Source organism: Canis lupus, chromosome 11 (assembly GCF_011100685.1).
Source record: "Canis lupus familiaris isolate Mischka breed German Shepherd chromosome 11, alternate assembly UU_Cfam_GSD_1.0, whole genome shotgun sequence".
Taxonomy (NCBI): domain Eukaryota; kingdom Metazoa; phylum Chordata; class Mammalia; order Carnivora; family Canidae; genus Canis; species Canis lupus.
In genome coordinates, this window is record NC_049232.1 from 67,775,082 (window position 1) to 67,794,521 (window position 19,440).

Genomic DNA, 19,440 nt, shown 5'->3' on the forward strand with positions numbered 1-19,440 from the left:
AAATGGTGACCAGTCTCGTCATGTCCTGCTGAGATGGGGCAAAGATTGAGGGCAGAAGAATGGCATCTTTCTGCACTCATTCAGAAATATTCTTCAATCTCTTGTGACCAGCTCTCCTGAATAGTAGCTTTAGGTCTGTCAGAGACTTGCCAGTCCAAGCTGAGCTCTTCCCTACGGATTCTGTGGAACCAGCTTAATTCCCTTTAGTTTCACTGGAGTGGGTAGCCAATAGGTCCTCATAAGATCCTGTCCACAGAGACTGGAGTTAGTCCTGCAGGATGCTTTTCCAGATCTTTAATAACAAACACCAAGTCCCCAGGATTCAGGCAGTGTAAGGGCACATCTGAGGGGAATATCAACGTGCAGTTAAAATCTACCCACCAGTTGGGGCCCCTGGCTGGCTTGGTTGGCAGAGGCTGCAATTCTTGATCTTGGGGTTGTAAATTCAAGCTCCATGTTGGATGTAGAGATTACTTAAAAAATAAAATCTAAAAACAAAACAAAACGAAACTACCAGTCTTGAGCTTCAGTTTGAAATTGTATACCTTTGAAGAATGGTAGAGACCCAGTCTGATTTTTAGTACAAATGTCACAATTGTTGGACTATTTTTGAGTAGTTCTCTGACGATCATGACCTACAATATATTTCTGGACCCACTGAAGAGTGGCATCTCACCGATAATAGAGGCTTTGGGGGAATATGGCAAATTATTTCTTCCATAAGATTTTCTGTGATAAGGATTATACTTTGTAATATTTACAGTTTTACAGCTATAATATTTTACAGCTGTAATATTTTTAGCTAGCTTTAGTGCCAGTATGAAGTCCAAATCCCTACTCCTTAGTTTGTAGCTCTTTTGAGGAATATTTGGGATGATATTCAGATCTAGGTCTGGTACTGAAGCCATTATAGAGGATTTTGGAGTCTCTGTAAGCTTCATTCTGCAGAGCTTCAGGGGAAAGAGGAGTTTTAGTTCAAAGATTCCAAGTTAACAAAATGGGAGAAGTCTGGATACCGTAGTTTGTAGAGTCATAGCCAGATATTTAAGGAAACCAGAAGAATTCGGGATCCAGCCCAAGTTCATAGGCAAACAACAAACTCAATATAGTTTATCAGAACTATAGTCTAACATCCAAAAAGATATGCAACTGAAACATGATTTCTCTAAAAATCACCCTCATATCCACCAAGGGCAGCCAAATTAAGATTGGGTTAAAAAGAAAAAAGAAAAAAGGAGAAGTCCAGTTCTAACAAACTTGGCTTATTTCTCTAAGTGTAGGGAGAATAGTGATTGGCCACATGGATTTGGTTTGTTTGTTTTTTTTTAACCTGCTTGGCTGGAATTTTTCATAAGGGATTTCAGATTGAACTTTTACAGCCTCTCCAGGCTAATAAGCCAAGCCAAATACTTGTCATCAGACTTCACTTGCAATATCTATAGATTTGGACGATTCCTCTCTCAGGTTCTTATACCTGCCAGGAAGAAGCCAAATTAACTCACCTGGTAAGGCTGCTGGGAACCCTGTAAGCAAGATCAGCTTTCCCAATTTTCCCAAATAAGGTCAACCTTAAAAAAAAATAAATAAATAAGGTCAACCTTAGTTTCTTAAAGTTGTCTGGTCATATTTGAGTCTATGCAGGTCTCCCTCAAATAGGACATTCCAGCCAAAGCCCTGTTAATATAACCAATATTTCTAAGTATATCCTGTCATAAGAGGAACAGATTCTTACTTAACTTATGCAAATAAATACACTGCCATGAAAATATAATAATATTCACTGAGAGTTTCTGAAATCTGAGAGCAGACAGGGAGAAAAAGACAAATGTTTCATATTTGTTTACAAAGCAATTTTTTCCAGGTTTCTATAACTTCTTAATATGGAAAAACAAATACCAGAGAAGCAACAATATCATTTGCCTCAATACGTTCAGCCCCATGTTAATTCTTGTTCTGTTTGAATGCAATTTTCCCATTAATTCTGAAAATTCTTTTTTTTAATTCTGAAAATTCTTAATTTGGGGATCTTAAAGGTATCAGAAACCTGTATGTGTCAAAAGTATTTTCCATGAATCTCCTTGAAGTTGAAACAATTGCAGGAGCACCAGAGTAAAATAGTGACTGTAAATAAATGACAAGAGACTCAGAAATGGCCATGGTTGGAGATCTGATGAAAATTCATTTTAACGCAGTTGACAGGAAATTTAGTTATTTCTGTGACACACAACATTTCAATAATTAAAATTACAAGTGATCACACTATCAGGATATCAAAATATTAGGGATTTTATATGATTTCTGGAGCAGTTGTAGCCATTCACCCACACCACATAACGTAAGAAGGTTTATCATCACTTATTTGACAATCCTTCCCATGTAACTTGACATACCAAGTAAACAAGCCCAACTGGTTTAAAAGATTTCCTTTAGAAGCTGAATTTTGGGAAGTTTGTCAGAATTAACAGAAAGTTGTTTGTTTGTTTTTTTTTTAAGATTTACTTATTAATTAGAGACACAGGCAGAGGGAGAAGCAGGCTTCCTGCAAGGAGACCGAGGTAGGACTTGATCCCAGAACCCTGGGTTCATGACCTGAGCTGAAGGCAGATGCTCAACCACTGAGCCATCCAGGTGTCTCTTATCAGAAGGTTTTAAAACACATAGGATTAAATAGGATTACAGATCTTTACAAAACTTTCCAACTTAATTATCTGTTTAGCCAAGAAGGCAATAAGAGATTCTAAAGGCAAATTCAGAGGGGTTGCATCACTGTTAGCAAAACCTAGCTTTTTTAACATAAGATTCAACTTTAATTTATCCAAGACCTGATAAAGACAACACACAGAAACTATTTTCCCAGGTAGATTAAAGATAAAGAAAGACTTTGTTTACAGTTTCTTACTACAACTAGACCAATGAGCTAAGAAAGCTCAATCATTTTAACAGAGAAAAACCAAATTCCCATCTTATACTGGTGTACTACTGAAGTTAAAATTTCATTCCAAAAAGATGAAATTTTTTTTTTTTAGTTTTTTTAAAGATTTATTTTAAGGAGCTGCCTGGGCTCAGGGCGTGATCCTGGAGTTCCGGATCGAGTCCCGCCTCGGGCTCCCGGATCAGGTTCAGCGAGGAGCCTGCTTCTCCCTCTGTCCCTGTCTCTGCCTCTGCCACTCCCCTCTGCTCCTGGGCGCTCTCTCACTGTCTCACGCGCTCTCTCAAATAAATAAAATCCTTTAAAAAATGCTGACAGATCCAAAGACATGTCCATTTTAATTAAACCAAAGTTCTTTGCACATTTTTCTAAATTACATGAACTTGAAAAACATTTGGGTTAGTTCTATCTTTCAGTTTTAGAATGGCTAATTCTTGCAAGCCTCATCTTTAAACCAAGTACCTAGAGCTCTTTTACAAACTAACTTTAGCAATAACACCCAAGGTTAGAGAGGATATCCCACATTTACAACGTACATGGACCACACACAAATACACAAATAAGGTGCAAACAAAATCTTAAAGGCCCAATTTCCAAATATCTCCCTTTTACCAAATAAAACTAATGCAAAGGTAGTAGAGTTTATGGATCCATTATTGGCTATTTTCCTCCAGAATCTAATGAATATTATTATCAAGCAGTTGGGGGTGAGGGGAGATTGCCCAGTCCTGGAGAACTCAGCCAAAGAGCTGCATGCGGACACTGAGTTGTCATTTCCCTTTTTTCAACTAGAGCGTGGCTGGTTTTATGCAAAGATACCAAAAGCTAGAGCAACAACTAAAGGAGCTCAGAGTACCTCTGTGAGCACGAATTCATTCCTCCCTGAAAGTCAGGTCTTCACCAATTGAACCAAATGGCTTCTGTTTTTTTAATTTTTATTTATTTATGATAGTCACAGAGAGAGAGAGAGAGAGGCAGAGACATAGGCAGAGGGAGAAGCAGGCTCCATGCACCGGGAGCCCGACGTGGGATTCGATCCCGGGTGTCCAAGATCGCGCCCTGGGCCAAAGGCAGGCGCTAAACAGCTGCGCCACCCAGGGATTCCCCCCCAAATGGCTTCTAATTAACCTCTTCTCTTATTTTTCTTTTAAAGATTTTTAAAATTTTATTTTATTTTTTTAAAGATTTATTTATTTATTTATTCATGAGAGACAGAGAGAGAGAGAGAGAGGCAGAGACACAGGCAGAGGGAGAAGCAGGCTCCATGCAGGGAGCCCAACGTGGGACTCGATCCCGGGTCTCCAGGATCACACCCCAGGCTGCAGGCGGCGCTAAACCGCTGCGCCACCAGGGCTGCCCTTAACTTTTATTTTATAGAAAGAAAGCGACGCGAGGGACAGGGGAGAGAGCACCTCAAGTAAACTCTGCCTCCCGGGAGGGGGACAGTCAGGGATATTTAAGGGCAGAGGAAAGAGTTTGGTAAAAAAGTTGCAGCTGTGCTTAGTATTCCCACTAACCCTCTGGTTGGCTACTGGTTCCATTTCCACGGGCACTTGAGTGTTTTGCCTGGATGCTGGAGAACTAACTGTTGGGGAGCTTGGGGTTCTGTGCAACACATTATAATTCTTCCTATTTAAAATGCCAAGTGTTGGTGAGGACCCGGAGGAAGTGTAAGTCTTACCCACTGCGGGTGGAAGCGCAGAATGATGCGGCCCCTCTGGAAAAGTCCATCCACTTCTTTAAAAATTAAACATAGGCCATGGCCCACGCTCGGGGTGCGGCCCAAAAGGAGGGTGTCCATGAACAGACTCGCACACGAATGTTCATCACGAGTTATCTGTAATAGCCAAGTGCCCGCCAACGGCCGAGTGGGTGAGACTGTGGGTATGCTCGTCCCATAGAGACACTATTCAGGAAAAGGGACCGGACTGTCCACGAGCACAACGTGAACGGGTTTCATCGGAATGGGGCCGGCTGCCAGCAGCCAGAACAAGAAAAGAGTACACACTGATGACAGCATCCATAGAACTCTCTAGAAAATGCCAACTCTGGAGACAGACCTTGGCTCCATAGTTGCGCGGGACCGGGGCACCTGGGGCACCTGTGGGCACCTGTGGGCGGGAGAGATTGCAAGAGCGCTCCGGGGCTGAGGGCATGTACCCCTACCCTGCCTGTGGAGGCCGTTTCACGGGCACAGCTGCGTAAAACCACCAGATGTTACACTTGAAATCCGTGCAGTCGATTGACAATCACACCTGGAGACAACTTCTATTAAAAATAGGAAATAACTTCTGGGCATTTTCACGTAGAAACCTCGGATGGTATGAACGAGATCTTCACTTCCAACGTGCAGCGGGAAATGCCCGCGAGTGGAAGCCAGAGCTGGTGCCCTGGCCGCGTGCGGGGTGCACAGGCCCGAGTGGGGGGGGGGGGGCGGCCCTGGGCACCAACGGCGGCACCCCCTCAGCTCCTAAAGGCGCTGGACTCAGCTGGCTGGAAGTGAAGACTGCAAACTAATCCACTCAATCCAGCCAGATCCTGGTTCTGGGGTCCGCATTCTAGGCTTAGCTAGATGGGTTGTGGAAGGCCCCTGGTTCCCCCCAAACCTTGGGGGGCTACTCTAACAAACGTGCGGGCGGCGGCGAACCAATCCCCCACTGGCTGCACGTTCTCCCAGCACAGGGCCCCCGCAGGTGCTTATTCTGAACTCTGCGACTCCTGCAGGTGCCCCGGTTCTAAACAGCATCAGCACCAGGCTCCCCTCTTAGGCCTTCTGTAGCCTCACGCCTCCTGGCGTCTCCGGCCCGCAGAGAATCTGAGCAAGTCCCCGCGGGCCCCAGCCCATCTGCAACAGGCCTCCCAAAGTGGCCATGGCCTCTGCGCCCCGACTCGGCAGCGCCTCCCCGCCCCCCCCCTCCCCGCCTCTCGCCTCCCGGGACGCGCGCGGTTCCCGAGTCATGCCCGGGCGGCGGCTGCGGCGGCTGCGATGCGCACGGTCGGCCACCAGATGGCGCCCGCGGCGGCCTTCGAGCTCCGCCCCGCCCCCCGTGCACCTGCCGCCCCCCAGGTGCATCTCTCACCGCGCGGGGAGACCGGCCTGAGCCCCGGCGCCGGAGCCGATCTGCAAGGGCCAATCTGCGCGCTCCCCTCCCACCGCGGACTCCCGGCGACTGCAAACCCCGGGTTCGGGGCCGCTGCGGGCATCCCCTCTCCGCAGGGACCGATCCAGAGATTCTAGTTTAAACATTTGTGAGGAAACCAACTCGTTCCTCCCTTATTTGCATAAATGTTTTCCACTTTGGCTGTTCTTGTGAATCACCTGGGGGGCTTGAAAAATCCCGATAGCCCGGGAGTCCTGGAACTTCCCTCCCGCTTCGCTGATCAAAGCAAGTCACAGAGCCACATGGAACTTCAGCGTGCCCGGGAGGAACAGAAATCTTTGGTGGCCAACGCAAACTTCACAGCCTTCAAGGTGCCTGGGACGCTCTGTCGGTTAAGCTTCTGCCTTCAGCCCAGGTCATGATCCCAGAGTCCTGGGGCGGAGGCCGACCTGGGCTCCCGGCTCAGGGAGGAGGGGGGGTCTGCCTCTCCCTCTCCCTCTCCCTGCCACTCCCCCTCCTCTTGCTGTGCTCTCTCGCTCAAGTAAATAAAATCTAAAACACACACACACACACACACACACACAAATATCACAGCCCAAGAGAAACAGAAAACTAGTAAAAAAAGAAAAGGAACCAAAGATGATGGCACAATGATTTTATAGATAAATTCTCTTTAATTTAAATGATACTGTCTAAAGACCAGATTATCCTAAATTATTTTCAAGTGCAAGCTCCCTTATCTCTCTCTTGAAGTTAGCATTGTCTTAAAATCTGATTAAGAATCATAGAATAAAATTACATTATGCATGAAGCTCAAACGTGCAGGTGCGTGTAAGAACTGCAGTGAAGTTATTAGCAAGCTGACTCTAGACATGTAGTAAAGGAGTAATAACAGCAAACACTTTTGGTAGTACTTACTGTCAGGCACTGTTCTAAATGCTTTGCAATATTCACTAATCTTTACAACAACCTACTATTTAGGTGTTACTATTCCTAGTCCACTTTTATAGATGAAGAAATACATGGATTCTTGTTATATTCCTTGCATTAGGGCTGAGATGAAAAAAGTACAGAGAAGGTGAATGGAGAATGGCACCTCAAAGGTGAGAAAGCTTGCTGCACGTCTTGTCCTGGCCTTCGGGAAATGTGGACATGTGGGCACCGCTGTCAGTCTGAGGAAGAGGCATAGCAATATATATATCGCACGAGATGACCGCTAATGTAGTAATCTCTTTGTTTTCGTTGAGCCGAGGTTCATATATTTAGGTACTGCTAGAGTCTGAGTCACACCAGCCAAGCTGATTTGAGGGAACAGGAGACTGTACGGCACAGGTAAAGGCTGCCCCTAAGCTCCCCATGTACTCAGTCCTACCTTTTCTTCTGAACCCTGCAAAGCTGCTCTTAGATTTTTGTCTGTAGATATAGAGACCTCTGGTGCCCTCAGACTCTGAAGACTGGATCACATTTCAGAAACATCCATCTCCTTCCATCTGGCCAAGTCTGTGCCTACCATGTCACTAATTTCTTGAATCTTAACTTCTTTCAAGCACCCCCGCCCCCAGGAGTCTGGACAGAAATGTCAGTGAGGTAGCACTGGGGCCAGAGTTGTAGGAGGTGGGGAGGCGGGTCATGAATCGATTTCCTTGTTCTTCTTTCAGGGGTTGATTGTTAGGCCTGCTCTTCTTAGGTGTGTGAGGGACAGCCACGCCCTGTTCCAAGAGCCCAGTGTTTTACATAGAGATTTGTTTTTGTTTTTGTTTTTAAGACTTTATTTATTTATTTATTTATTTATTTATTTATTTATTATTTGTTTGTTTGTCTGTTTATTTGACAGAGAGAGCACAAGCAGGGGGAGCAGCAGACTGAAGGAGGAGGAGAAGCAGGCTCCCCATTGAGCAAGAAGCCCAATGTGGGATTTGATCCCAGGACCCTGAGATCCCAGGACCTGAGCCCACAGCAGATGCTTAACCGACTGAGCCACCCAGGCATCCCTGAAGAGGTTTTATGAAGCAATCTCTCTCCCATCTCTCTGATTCCCTCAATGGGCAAGATTCTGAAGGTCCCACATTCTTCAGTCTAGCTGAGACCCTCTCCTGAAAATATTAGGACAAGACAAAGGAGAAAGAAGATGGGTTCTCCAATCCTTCCTGTGAAGGTCAGGGAAGCCCAATTATTAAGGCAATAACCTGAGGTACCTGTGACATGCTAAGCACTCTTTAAGGTGTTGGTTAATGTGATGAACAAAATATATTCCTTGACTTCATTGTACTTACATTCTTGAGGGAATGGGTCCAGGCAATAAACAAATACATAGGAGAGGCCCGTCAAAGAAGGTGGAGCAAGAGCACTGCTTGATACTTGGGGTTTGGAGGAGTCCTCTGGAGGGATGACACACAGGTGCCAGAAGGTGGTAGGGGAGTGGGCCACACAGATACCTGGGGCATGAGTATTTCAGACAAAGGGAACAGCAAGGACAAGAGTCCAGAGATGGATTGCTCATGGGGTGTTTGAAGGAAATTGTATGTAACTAATTCAGGCTTAACAGAAACATGGAACATGAAGGTAGTGGTGTCAGGCTGTGGGAATCCTGGCGGCTGGATAATCGTCATCTGTGCTGCTGACTAGATCTTCTCTCCCAGGCCAGGCTCTCCTGAACAACCTGGCACCCCAGTTCTCCGTCTTTACCAAGAGGTTAGCCAGTAATTGTCTATTATTCCAATAACCTAAATAGATCCATCATAAATTTTTTGAAACCAACAGAACAGTGTTTCTGAAATGCTAATTTTTAAGAACAACAGCTAGTATCTCGATGGGCTTGCTTCCAGGAGCATGGTTTGCACAGAAGTTCTGTCCTGGGATGAGAGAATCAGATGAAAAAGTCCTCTGAGCCAAGAGAAGAGATTTGGAATCTTCATCCTTGTCCTTGAAACCCCAAAATAACCTCAGGGTGTCCTGGTTTGATATTTACTCTGGAAGTTTATTTGACATTTATCTAAATTTCCTCCTTTCATGTTCAAGTTAGTCATGATATTTGAAGGACAGCAGTAACAGGACAGCTTGAAAATATCTCCTTAATCCCACAATCATGTGATCAAATGCCCATTTTACTGAAGGCACTTAGCAGGGTTCAGTTAGACAAACTTGTTTATTTGGGGGAAAGGCAGCACGAATAACTATAGTAAATAACAGGGGAGAGGCCATGTATAGAAAAAGGGGCTGGGAAACTGCTTTTCTTAAGAATCAGATGATAAATATTTTAGGCTTTGCAGGCCAAGAGGCAAAATCGAAGACATTATGTAAGTACTAATATAATAATACAGAAGGCACATGTTCACATTTTTGGGTGAAATATAAAAATAAAAAAATAAAAAAAAAATAAAAAAAGAAATATAAAAATCTATGGAGTACAATTTATTTTTAATATAGGTCTATTAGAAGAATGGAATGGGGGGCAGATAACATTTTGCTTAATTGAGGTTGAAATTTAGTGTTCTTAATATATTCTTGGCTCATGGGCTATACAAAAAATAGGCAGCAGGAAGGATTTGGCCTTATGGGCCATGGTTTGCCAACCACTGGTATAGAAAGTATGGTTTCAATGTTTAAAGTAGTTCTGAGGTTCTGGCTAACATTATACAGAAGGAAGAGAGAAAAAAAGGGAGAGAGAGCAAGAGATATGTTAGGATTTGTAAAAATACATTGACATTATTTGCAGATAATATGACCATACACCTATAAAACCAACAGAATCCATAAAGTATTAGAAGTGACTTTATTGTAACTAATAAAAATGTCATCAGGGTTGTTAAAGAGATCAGTATTCAAAAGTCAGTAACATTACTCTATAACCATAAAAACTTGTGATAATAACTAATGGTTACAAAAATAAAGAAAAAACAAAACAGACAGCCAAAGTATTCAGAATCAACAGCCAAGAATACACAAGAAGATTACTAAGGAGAAGACTTTAAAACTCTAAGAAAGGACGTAGAAGATGATCTGAATAAATTTACAGACTTGGGGCTCACTTTGTTTTGGCCCACTGGGCCGTGTCAGTCCTCTGACCTTCAAAACCTGCGTTGTTTTAAGCCACTAAACCTGTGGCTATTTGTTACAGCAAAACAGAAAATCAATCCGGGACCCCTTTCTCCTGTCCAACTGGAAGACAAAATAGAGTTTCCTCACTGTATTTTGATGCACAGTTTCTTTGCATGTATTTTTAACTCCTGGAAGGAAACGTGGCACAGATGATCTACTGAGTAATCCTGCTTTGTACTTGTCTGCATTTATATTGTTCTCTGGGCTCTTTGCAGCAGATTTATTTCTCCTCCTTAATTCAATTTGTTTTCAGACCCTAAGAAGGTGTTAAGTGGGCAGTGAGATAGTAGGCTCATAAGAAACTAATAAAAAAACAACTTAGAATTTAAATATCATGGTGGAGAATCCCTGGAGGGACATGGCTGTGAGCTCGGCCCTCCAGTTCCTGAACAAAGTTACCAAGAAGCAGTAGCGTAGCTTCTGGTGGTGGCGGATTCCACCCTCCTTCATATATGATTCCTGATTCCATTAGATATTCTAGAAAATTTTTAAATAGGTTTGAAAACTTGATGTCTTTCTCTCTGTGTGTCTTTTCGGTGAAATAATCTGGGTCTACAGCAGCAAGATGATGGAATAGGTGGTCCGAGCCTTCATACCCTAACAAAAACACCTATTTTAGCAACCACTCATGGGAAAGAATATGTTCATGGGAGTTGGGAACTACAACCGGGAGGTTCCAGCATGCAGGTGGAGCAAAATAATCCATGACTAGAAGCCCTGAAGAAATTAAAATGAATAGTTTCACTTCACCTGTCTCATCCCTCACCCCACATGGCACAGCACTGGCATCTCTAGGAGCTCATTAGAAAGCAGAATCTCAGTGAGGGTCACTGTCTCTTTACCTCAAAGTGAAGTGGTTGTAAGTGGCGGCTGTAAAGTGGAAGTATAGTCTTAGGAGGACATAACGCTGTGCTGTAAAAGGTTGCAAGCCGGCTGGCAAAGAAGAAGGCTTTAAGGGCCCACTCCAAACAAGCAAATCCATTGTTTCAGATTGGCTCAAATCAGCCTTCTTTAAATTAAAAAAAGGAGATAGGGTGGGCCACACATAAGTGCCAGTCAGGAAAACCCAGCGTTTCCAAGCTTAAATCTATGCCTAAATAAGATTTTGGGGATCTCGTTATCTATGCAGGAGAAGTCAAGAGCCAAATACAACAGAAGCCTACTAAGTCTTTGAAGAATTTGCATTGCCAAAAAAAAATATATATATAATCTGGCCTGTAGCAAAAGCATGTGACTCTTTAATCCTCAAATAATTTCTCCAAGCTTTCACAAGCAGAACGTGGGTATGGCTGGGGGATACAGTGGACAAGAAAGAACTTCCCAGAGCCAGGGGCCACAGAGGACAGTGAGCATAAGACCATGTTTCATTCTCTTTGCCTTTACTTATCATAACTCAGCTTAACCACATGGATAAGGACGATGTCCTAGGGCTGAAGACACAAGTTAGGAAGAACAGAATTGCCAGCCAACTTGGAATGCTCACTTCGGATTGTTCATGGGAGAACAAAATTAATTCTGTCTTCATTAAACCATACTGGATTATGGTACGGTCTTTTTTTTTTTTGAACAGTAGGCAAGCTGAATAAACTAATGAAATGTCCCTACCTGAGATATTTATCCTTCCCCACTGCATTGGTTCCTCCAGTGGACTGGAGAAAATGGCAATTCCATCCTCCTAGTTGCTCAAGCCACATTCCTTGGAAGCATCCTGTGTCCTAGTCCCTAAGGAGGCACAGCATTAAACCAGACCCTGCATTTGTAATTTATCTTGGTGCTTCCCAGAATTCTAGGCAGCGCATGCACGGAGTGGATCTGGGTTCTAATCCTAAAATAGGGTAATACTCTTCAACCAAAGATCACCAGGAACATACTTGGAGTTGAACAACCTAGGTTTATTATTGCAGGGAGGAAGAACATGCGCCATGGGGAACCATGAGTGTCTCAGCAAGAGTGTTAGGAAGAGCCCACTACAGGATTTGGGAGGACCTGGGGAAGCTCTAGATTGGATACTGTCAGAAAGTAGGGGCAAGACTGGTAGCTTATCTTAGTAAATCTTATCTATAAGGAGTGGAGATGAGCATGAGGATAAAGGAGTAGAATTCACTCATTTTAGCAGAGAGAGGGGCACGTTTGCAGATTGCGCAATGACCTTGTTTTTATGATCTCGGAGTGACCTTGTCTGATGTTGATGTTTTATGAGATTGTTTATGTCTAACATAACCATCATGGTCTAGCTGTGAGGATCAATCCAGCCTGTGACAAAATTGAAGCCTAGTGGTGGGAGTCAGGCTGGTTCCAGAATAGCAGGGGCTGTCGTTTGTTGTGTGGGTTTTTTTTTTTTCCTTCTCAAATGGATGATGGTATCTCCTTTGTAGGCCTCAAGCAGACAGCTTCTTCCTGTGACCCCATTGGCCATTGTGACCCTTGCTCCCAACCCTGTGTGAGTGACCCAGCTCTGTACTCAGAATCCAGAGGAAAGGGCTGCTCTGGCCTATTTGCCTACATTGTTCCTTTCTTTCCCTTTCCTTCCTTTTCCTTAATTTTCCTTCCCTTTCCAGAAAGACTGCTCTGCTTCTGATCTACAGGCATCTTCACTCCTTGATTTACAGTATTCTTAACATTTATTGATTCATTGGCATAAACTGTCTGGGTTGGAGGGTAGGTTCCAGTGGGAGCTCAAGCTGCCATCTTGACCTGAGAACAGCAGAGGGTCTTTTTGTGCCTTCCTCTTGGCTGACATGTGGCACTACCCAGCCATCTCCCGTAATCATTGTGGCGCTCCTTGCATTGTTATTATTGGCAATGTCTTAAGCATTCTGAAAGGTACGTTAAGCCATGCCCATCTGGGTGTCAGCTGTTCTATCCCTGACAGTGCAAACATTTAAAAGTGAGAGGTCCTAGATTTTCCTTGAGTTCTGGTATCAGGGAGATGGCTACTCCATTTTGGTAGATTTGTTAAATCGCTGTGTTGTACACCTGAAACTAATGTAACATTGTCAACTATATCTTCAATTTTTAAAAAAAATTAGCATGACTGGTTGACATTCTACATACCCTTTTGTCATATTTCAGGCAACCAGACCAGGTGCTTAAGGCTGAGCAATAAGTCTGAACCTAACTTATTCTTCTGACCCGGAGGTAGAGTAAGATGTGGGGAGTTGAATCACATGCCTATAAAGCCTTCCCTCATTAATCTTATGTCCATAATGATGGAGTCATTCTTTTTGTAGGATAACCCAACACTCATATGTAACTTGAACACTCTTGTAAAAGGATTGTAAGTGGAGGAAGATCTTTCATTTTCTTTTCCCCAAAGCCAGTAAGCTCCCCAAAGAAGAAGGTAATAGTATTTGCCTCCTTGATGCCTCCTAACTGTACTAAGTACAGATTGCTCATACTTAACGGAATTTTACTCATTATGTTCGCAGTGGATAACAGCAGTGGTTGAAGAATCTCCCCTAAGTGTAGGGAAGGACACTGACCATCTCACAGGATGAATGACATAAAAGAGCTGAAATATGGGGACGTGTCCTGAAACACGTTGAGCTGGTACCAGGCTCAGAAGCACCTCTCGGCACTCCATTGAAAAAGATAATTCTAGGATGGGGCAAACGATGGGCAGGTCACTAAGAACTAGGCAAATCAAAGGGCAAGCAGTACTCATGGGGACAGAGAATTACTATAGAGGAGGGAGAAACTCAGGGACGATTCTGAGAAGCTAAAGAAGGATTATGGGTTCAGAGCCAAGGAGGTCCCCCCCCATTCCTTAACTTGTTGGGGGCCCTGTATCTCTCATATACACAAAGACAAACCACAGGACTGCAGGGCTAATCATTTATTGACCAGGTAGAGGAAAATCTTATTCATGGTGGGGTTCTCCTGTGTTATGACAAGGAGAATCAAAAATTTGTAGAAAATCTTTCATTCTTGGTTGGTTGATGAGTTTTCCTAGACAATTAGGAAAGATCCTGAAGATGCAGACAGAGATAATGTTTTCATAAGTGATAATGATGGAAGTCAGGTAGGAACTGTTACTGGATGGCGTGGGGCCATGGAAGGGAAGATCCTGGAGCCCAAACGAGGAAGCATTCACTCAGCACTAAATAAGCAAATGAAAAAGAGAACACAGAAACATATTAAGCATTTCTTGGATTGAATTGAGGGCAAAAAGAATTTCTATTTCAGAGACAAATGTGAAGAAGGAGATGTCAACCTGTCTTTTAACCTAGGTTACTTGCCAAAATAGCAGAGGGAGGGCAATGAGTAAATGCTTTTTCTCCTGTTGCTGATCTCATCTTAATTTTCCCCAACCTGAATCTATGGGAAAAAAAAGAAAAGAAGCAAGGAAGGATCCTAGGCGTGTTTCTACCATCTTCAGCACAAGGAGTTTTGAAGAGTTTTTGATAAATTGAGAGAGAATGGCAAAGCCAGAGTGGCGCTCCACAATAAATCTAAGGTAGGAAACCAATGAGAAAATTCAGTATATTTTCCAGTTTAGAAGACAGTGGAAGTTCAGACAGCTCTATTCTCAGGTGAGAAGTTAAGGATGTGCAGAGATCAAAGGAAGAAATGTTTGTCATAAACTGGAGCGTAAGATGGCCTCCTGGGCTTGGCGGATAGACCAATAGGTGTGAGTTTCATACTCATGCCCTATTACTCTTTCCCCATTTCAAATTTTAAGCCTTTTAAAAAATTATTTATTTATTTATTTGAGAGAGAGAGAGAGAGAGAGAACAAGTGGGAGGAGGGGCAGAGGGAGAGAGAGAGAGAGAGAGAGAGAGAGAGGCAGACTCCCTGCTGAGCACAGAGCCTGACGCAGGGCTTGATCCCAGGACTCTAAGATTATGACCTGAACCGAAGGCAGAGGCTTAACCACCCAGTGCCCCTCATATTTTAAGTCTTAATGATTTCTAGCACATTACCAATTACTGAGGCCTCTCACCAGCATTATGTCCACACAGTAACTCTATAGGGTAAACATCATTGTTCCCCTTGTAATTGCTTAGGTTGTTTGTTCAAAAGCTCATGGTAGGGGCCCTTAGGTGGCTCAGTCAGTTAAGCGTCTGCCTTCAGCTCAGGTTATGATCTCAGGGTCCTGGGATTGAGCCCATGTTAGACTCTCTGCTCAGCAGGGAGCCTGCTTCTCCCTCTCCTTCTGTCTGTTACTCTGCTTACTTGTGCTCTCTTTCTGTCAAATAAATAAGTAAAATCTTTAAAACAACAACAACAACAACAACAAAGCTCATGATAGGAATGAGTCCTACACCTAGTTCCTCCAACTCCACATCTCATGTTCTCCCCACAAGTTTCCTCACCAAATTATTTTTATTGCCATCTTTGGATACAAATCCCTAATGCTTTTGGAAGTCATGGATCCCTGGGCCACCCTCTTCACCAGAGATCACCAACCTGGAGACCTGGGCTGCTTCGCTCTGTCGGGCCTGGAGACAGCGATCTGTGGAGGCAGAGCACATGAAGACACTGACCCCGGTTTATTTTCCAGAGAGAAACCAAATGATTTTTCAGGGTAAAACAAAGGGGACTGACTGATCGGGGGTATTGCCTTCTCTTGATTTTTTTTTATCTCAGTAAATGTAGGAATTTAGGAAGGGAAAACCAGAAAGAGCTAAACTTACCAACTTGGGTCAGGTCAAGTATGTTTTCCTTAGGAATTTCCATTCCTTGGCAATATCTCACAAACTTTTCCTTGACTTTTGGACTCACATCTGGTTTTCGGCCTGTGGGAAGAGCAACAGGAACTGCTGTGTCTTGTGTATGTCACTGAGGTTTATGAGGGGTGGCTCCAGATGGATGGGAAAACGGACAGCACTGGTTGGGTGCTTAGGCAGAAGTCTTGGGGATGGGTTATAACCTGTCTTGAATTTGACATCTTGAAGCTAGGCTATAGCTTATGGGACAATGAGAGATGTTATCATTTTCCCATCACCAAGCCTGGGGGATTACCAAAAGTGAACATCTGTCTTCAGGGGAGGAGAGACATTCCAGGATAAAATTGGGAGAACTGCTTGCCTTCCTTCCTTTCCCTCCCTACCCCGTGATGAGTGTCAGCATGAAAATACTCTACCATAGAGCTCCATCAGTTGGAATTCCTGTTCCTGGTTGACATTATTAAGATGAAATATAATATAGTCCTCATAGGCTGTTTCAATTATTCTAAATAAATTGTATCCATCATCTGTGAAGGAAACAGAACACAACTCAGCTTGCTTGGTCTACAAGAAGCAGAGGAAACCCTTTACCTATTCTCACTCACAAAACAAATTCAAGTGTATATCATGGAAGAGATAGAGAGTGATATCTAATGCCTTCATTTACATCTCCCAGGGCTTCATGGGGCAACATCCAAGGGATACTGGTACAATGACTACTGGTGGTAGAAAAATTTAGCTATAGTAGCAATTTTTGCTCTATCATCCTCCCTGAGACCATCTCTGCCAATTATGTGTCTCTGTCCTCTCTATAAACCCCACTGGCATTACATACCCAGTACTATACTCTAAGCAATGTGCTATGTCAATGGCCACTAGACATCATCAGAAAGTGGGCAGGGAACGAGAAGCTGTCTCGTCATTTGTCTTTTGTTTGTCTGTCTATTTTCTTTCCTTGCTGGAGGTACATATAATCAAACTGCCTTCTTTATCTGACGGTATGATGTGCCAGGCTTTGGCTTGTATGCCCAAGATTCTTCCAGATTCGGGATATTATCTATTACATGGCCCCCATTATATCATGTGAGTAAACATTGGTCAGAAATTGGTCAAGATCCTGAAGATATTGGGGTTTAGTAAATTCTTGAAGTTGGAAGTAGAATTTAGAAAGACTTTTTAAATATACTTACGCACAACATCATATTCACCATCCTTTTCTGTTTTGTTACAAATCAGAGAAATTTTAGTACACTTCCCATTCACTCTGTAAAACAGAATAAGCTGATGTCCAAGAGATATTGATGGGCTAGCTCCTTCACCCTCTACCCATGAGTTTCTGATTCCACTTAAGTGTTGAACATTTTGGAGATACAGTTTCCAAAGAGCTTTTATTTACATTATTTCACTTTATGTGATACTTTAAGAAGGGGCCAACTGCTTCTATTACTGTTATTCTGCTAGTACTTCCCACTATTACTATTACTACAACTGTCTAGATAATTAGCTGAGTGCTCACATGTGCCAGCCTCTCACATAAGTGCTCTACAAACATTACCTCACAGGGTCCTTGAAAAAAAAAAAAAAACCATGAGGGAATTAGTATCACTCTTTTTACCCAAGGGAAAATTGAGGTAGAAACAGATGAAATTTCTTGGTCACACAGCTAGTAAGAGAGAGATTAAAGAGAGAGGCTGTCAATTCCAAATCCAGTGCTCCAAATTTATGCTGTACTGCCATACTACCTACGACTCTGATACCTTCTACTTACCTCCTCTACTCCTATTTTAATTTATTTCTGTCATGATTCTTATCTCTGAATCTGGAAAAGGCCTGGGTTCTCCACGTCCAATTAGTATCAGATAGTGGACTCTGATTTTGAATAGAGACCCAGAATGTATGGGTACACCCTTACGTGTGTGCACACATGCTCATGCACACAGAGTTCCAACACAATATTCAGACTCTCCTTTCCCAAGTGAAGAAGGCCATACTTACTTTGTATGCATTGTAAAGATCAGAGAAGAGTTGCTCAGGACTTCAATGTCTTTCACAAAAACCCTCATGCTGCCATTTTCTTCTATCTTTTCCTTGATATCTGAGGCCAAGAGAATGGAATACCAATCTCCCGAAATCTGCGATAAATCAGCAAAATAATTGGGTAAGAAAAGAGGAGAAGGAACACCACAGGATCACTTGTCTCCTTGAACTTTGCCCTGTAGGTGACCTCATAATGGTGACGTGAACATAGAATTAGAACTCAGGTCAATTGGTACCACATCTAGGGCTCTTTCCACTATCCCTCCAGGGAGAATAGAGGTCCCCAAATGTTGTCGTCTTTTAACATGGTACAATTGCTCTTAGTTAAGAGTCTGAAACCACCCTTTTTGTCTAATATGTCAAGGGACTCCTGCTCTCCAGTAGGGCCATGTTGCTTCAGAATCCTCCAAGCCATCCCCAAGGTCTGAAGTTACTATACCATGCCAACTCTACCTTTGAAATATCGAAGTTTCCTTTCACAACATCGTTTTCTTCCTCGTGGGCATGGACTAGAATCAGCCCCAGACACAGCAACAGCAGCTTCATGTTGCAGGAGATAGCTAGCACCATTGTCCCCACAGCCACTGGGAGCAAGCCTCTCCCTGACAGGGCTTCATTCCCCAGCTCCTCTGTTTTTATATCTGTTCTGGGTCTAGGGTTTTTTTGTTTTGTTTTATTTTTTTGCAGGGGAACACCACTTTTACTCCTCCCATTCCATTAAACAGTTTGTCATTCATTGGTGTGAGGCCAAGGATTGTTCCTGCCCTTTTGAAACTTGGCAATCTCATCTCTCTTTAGATCTACTTAGTGGCCTTAAATTTCCCAAAACATATACTCAAGAAAAATAGTGGGAAAAAAACAGCTGCCTTTTGGAACCAGATTTAACTGAGGGTCTGGCTTGGAATCAGAAAGCCAATTATGCATGGTAGGAATGGACTATCACTGGGAAGTGGAATGTGTAGGGAATCTATGTTCCACCACTCACACAGTGTGCAGAATTGGGCATGCCACTCCATTGTTATTAATTTCTGAAACAAAAGAAACTCTCTACCAAGGTGACAGTACCTTTCACAAAACATTAAAATAGAGTCAGTTAAAATAGGGTGAATAAAATAATGAAGTATGGTTTCTGGTTTTCAGTATATTTTCATTTTTTTCCTTATTCTCTGAACTCGACCAGTGTGGTTTCCCCCTCCCCACAATGAATAGACAGTGTTGAGTCACAGTGTATACCCCACTATACCAGAGGCCCCGTAAGACAGGTGGAGAGGTACAAGATGTCATCTCTTCCTTCAAGTAACCTTCAATGGAGTTGGGGAAATGCTGCATCAACTCATTTCATATGACTCTACAAGCATATGAAATAACCCAACTGAGTCGGACTAAGTTCAAACCACTGTAGGCCAGAAAAGGAGTGATTCTGGGGAGATGGTATCATAGAGAAAGCGCTTAAGAACATGACTTTGGAGTTATGTAGATATGAGCTTCCTTCCTATCTCTGCCATTTTGAAGCCATGGGGACAGATTTAACTTCTCTGAGCCTTAGTTTCCTTTAAAGAGGGATAATTATATGTGCATCATAGATTACTGTAGGGATTCGATAAGA

General features: G+C 43.2%; 1 protein-coding gene and 1 long non-coding RNA gene across 3 annotated transcripts in view; both read right to left on the reverse strand.

Moving 5' to 3' along the window:
• Window positions 1-5,358, reverse strand: part of LOC111097885 — a 33,064-nt gene extending 27,706 nt beyond the window's left edge. The window contains exons 1-2 of one of the 2 annotated variants that reach the window (XR_005367174.1): window positions 4,611-5,358; window positions 1,503-1,568 (exon numbers count right to left, since the gene is read on the reverse strand). This is a non-coding gene — a long non-coding RNA (uncharacterized LOC111097885). The remainder of the gene's footprint in view (window positions 1-1,502; window positions 1,569-4,610) is intronic. The other variant, XR_005367175.1, reaches the window with a different exon arrangement.
• Window positions 5,359-13,948: 8,590 nt separating this feature from the next.
• LOC481674 (allergen Fel d 4-like) lies at window positions 13,949-18,446 on the reverse strand. The gene is made up of 7 exons (NM_001284461.1): window positions 18,288-18,446; window positions 17,793-17,929; window positions 16,988-17,061; window positions 16,214-16,324; window positions 15,765-15,866; window positions 15,538-15,583; window positions 13,949-14,227 (listed from the first exon to the last, which is right to left on the reverse strand). The coding sequence occupies exons 1-7, from the start codon at window positions 18,378-18,380 to the stop codon at window positions 14,218-14,220; spliced, it is 573 nt and encodes a 190-aa protein (NP_001271390.1). The 5' UTR covers window positions 18,381-18,446; the 3' UTR covers window positions 13,949-14,217.
• Between the last annotated feature and the right edge of the window lie 994 nt (window positions 18,447-19,440).

Bases quoted from the DNA above. Each gene is read 5' to 3' on its own strand.
- LOC481674 (NM_001284461.1), bottom strand. From the start codon at position 18,380: ATGAAGCTGCTGTTGCTGTGTCTGGGGCTGATTCTAGTCCATGCCCAC. The intron at 17,930-18,287 runs GTAGAGTTGGCA...GATTTATCGCAG, and splicing joins GAAACTTCGATATTTCAAAG to ATTTCGGGAGATTGGTATTC. The intron at 15,584-15,764 runs GTAAGTTTAGCT...CTGCCTCCACAG, and splicing joins ACTTGACCTGACCCAAGTTG to ATCGCTGTCTCCAGGCCCGA.